Source organism: Suncus etruscus, chromosome 13 (assembly GCF_024139225.1).
Source record: "Suncus etruscus isolate mSunEtr1 chromosome 13, mSunEtr1.pri.cur, whole genome shotgun sequence".
NCBI lineage: Eukaryota > Metazoa > Chordata > Mammalia > Eulipotyphla > Soricidae > Suncus > Suncus etruscus.
In genome coordinates this window covers 74,817,332-74,819,140 of record NC_064860.1, presented here as the reverse complement: position 1 = coordinate 74,819,140, position 1,809 = coordinate 74,817,332, and the positions used below count along the sequence as shown (strand labels likewise).

The 1,809-nt window shown below is 45.5% G+C and overlaps 1 protein-coding gene across 1 annotated transcript; it reads right to left on the bottom strand.

Moving 5' to 3' along the window:
* Positions 1 to 480: 480 nt before the first annotated feature.
* Positions 481 to 1,029, bottom strand: LOC126025847 (high affinity copper uptake protein 1-like). The gene has a single exon (XM_049785590.1). The coding sequence runs from the start codon at positions 1,027 to 1,029 to the stop codon at positions 481 to 483; it is 549 nt and encodes a 182-aa protein (XP_049641547.1).
* Between the last annotated feature and the right edge of the window lie 780 nt (positions 1,030 to 1,809).

Below are 1,809 nucleotides of genomic sequence, written 5' to 3'. Positions count from 1 at the left end.
ATTATGCTATATTTTGGGTGCTGTGTTCACTTAGCAACAATTTCCTTCATCTACCAGGACATAATGCTTAAGGAACTCATGTCTCTCCTTCTTTTCCCAAAGATAGCAATGAGACAGAAACACAATGACCTGGGGAGCTGTGATAGTCTGAACCTTAAACAGACAGACAATAGTAGCCCTGAAGCTGGCCAGAAACAGGGCTCAGTAACTAGTCTCTCAGATCAGTAGCAGCCATAGTCAGGGAGGTTACCCATAGAAGGTCTGAGATCATCTAACGCTCCCTCTCCTGAAGGGTCATTGACCTGAGCTTGAACCCTCAGATGCTAGCCCAAGTGCCATAGAAGCAACCAAAAATCCTCAGCATTCAGGTAGGCAGAGAAGAAAGGCCAAGAGGGTGCAAGGTTGTCTGGAGGCTAAGCTTGGAGCTCAGGGAAAGGCGGTTCTGAAGACTCCACATTTTCTGGAAGCGATTCATAAAACTTAGGGAAGTTGGGCTCCGCATAGGTTCCCAGGGGGTCCAGGGACATCCCTTGCAGCTGCACCTAGCTCCCAGTCAAGTTCCAGAGAATCCATTTCCTGTGCTTTCTTGCCCCCAAAGAGCCAGTAGCATGTGCTGGCACCCTCCAAGCTCAGGTAGGCATTGTAGGTCATGGCAATGAGCATCAACAACAGGTAGCTAGCAGCACCTGGAGCACATACAGGGCCTTCTGTACCAGAAGGCTGCAACTGGGCAGCTGCTAGAAGGTTCCCAGGGACAGGTGTGCACTGCTGGGTCTTGTGCAGAAGCTCCACGCGGGCTCTCTTCGGGTCTTCATAGCCCACCTTGAGCAGAAACACGGCCTGGAAAATCAGGGCCACGTCTCCAGCACAGTCAATCACCAGGTCAGCAAACAGCAGTTCCATGTTCTTGTAGTCAACAAAGAAGGTTATGGGCATTCTCGTGGGCATGTGTGCGCTTTCACCATGGAGTGGGGCCCTGAGGTGTTGCAGGAGCTGGTGATGAGGTGGCAGGTTGCTGTTATGGTCCATGGTGCTCATCCTAACATCCTAAGGAGAAGGTGTGTTGTAGAAGGTTCTGGAAGAAAGACAGAGACCTGGACTGGAGCCTCTTCTCAATCTTTAGAGAGACTTGAGTCTCTCTTTAGTCTTGAGATAAACATTCAGGATTTTCTCTGGACAAATTCTATAGACAAGACTAGAAAACATTCTCTGGCCGATATAGCAGACCCATTGATAAGCGCTGATATAATTCTTCATATACTTATGAAGAAAACACTGACATTTAATTAAAATAATCACATTTACTGGAATTATTATGCCTACATTTCAGACCATCACTCTTCCATCAATAGATAAATGTTTATTTTCCCTCTCTGCTGTCAGTATGATAGCTTTGACTATTAAGCACTTGGTTTTAACATTTTACTAATAGTAGATACTGGAAATAAAGCAGAGCAACTAAAGGCAAAATACTAACTTGTATTTAATTTTATGCACACCTTTGATATTTATACTTAGAAAGACATATGTGGCACTGTAGCTATAGACTACAGATTATAATAGTGATATTTTCAAATCTTTAAAATGAAATTTCTCTTTAAAATATTATGCTGTGGGGCCGGTGAGGTGGCGCTAGAGGTAAAGTGTCTGCTTTGCAAGTGGAAGCCAAGGAAGGACGACGGTATGATCCCCCGACGTCCCATATGGTACCCCCAAGCCAGGAGCAATTTCTGAGCGCTTAGCCAGGAGTAACCCCTGAGCAACAAACGGGTGTGGCCCCAAAAATATTATGTTGTATTTCAGAGACTA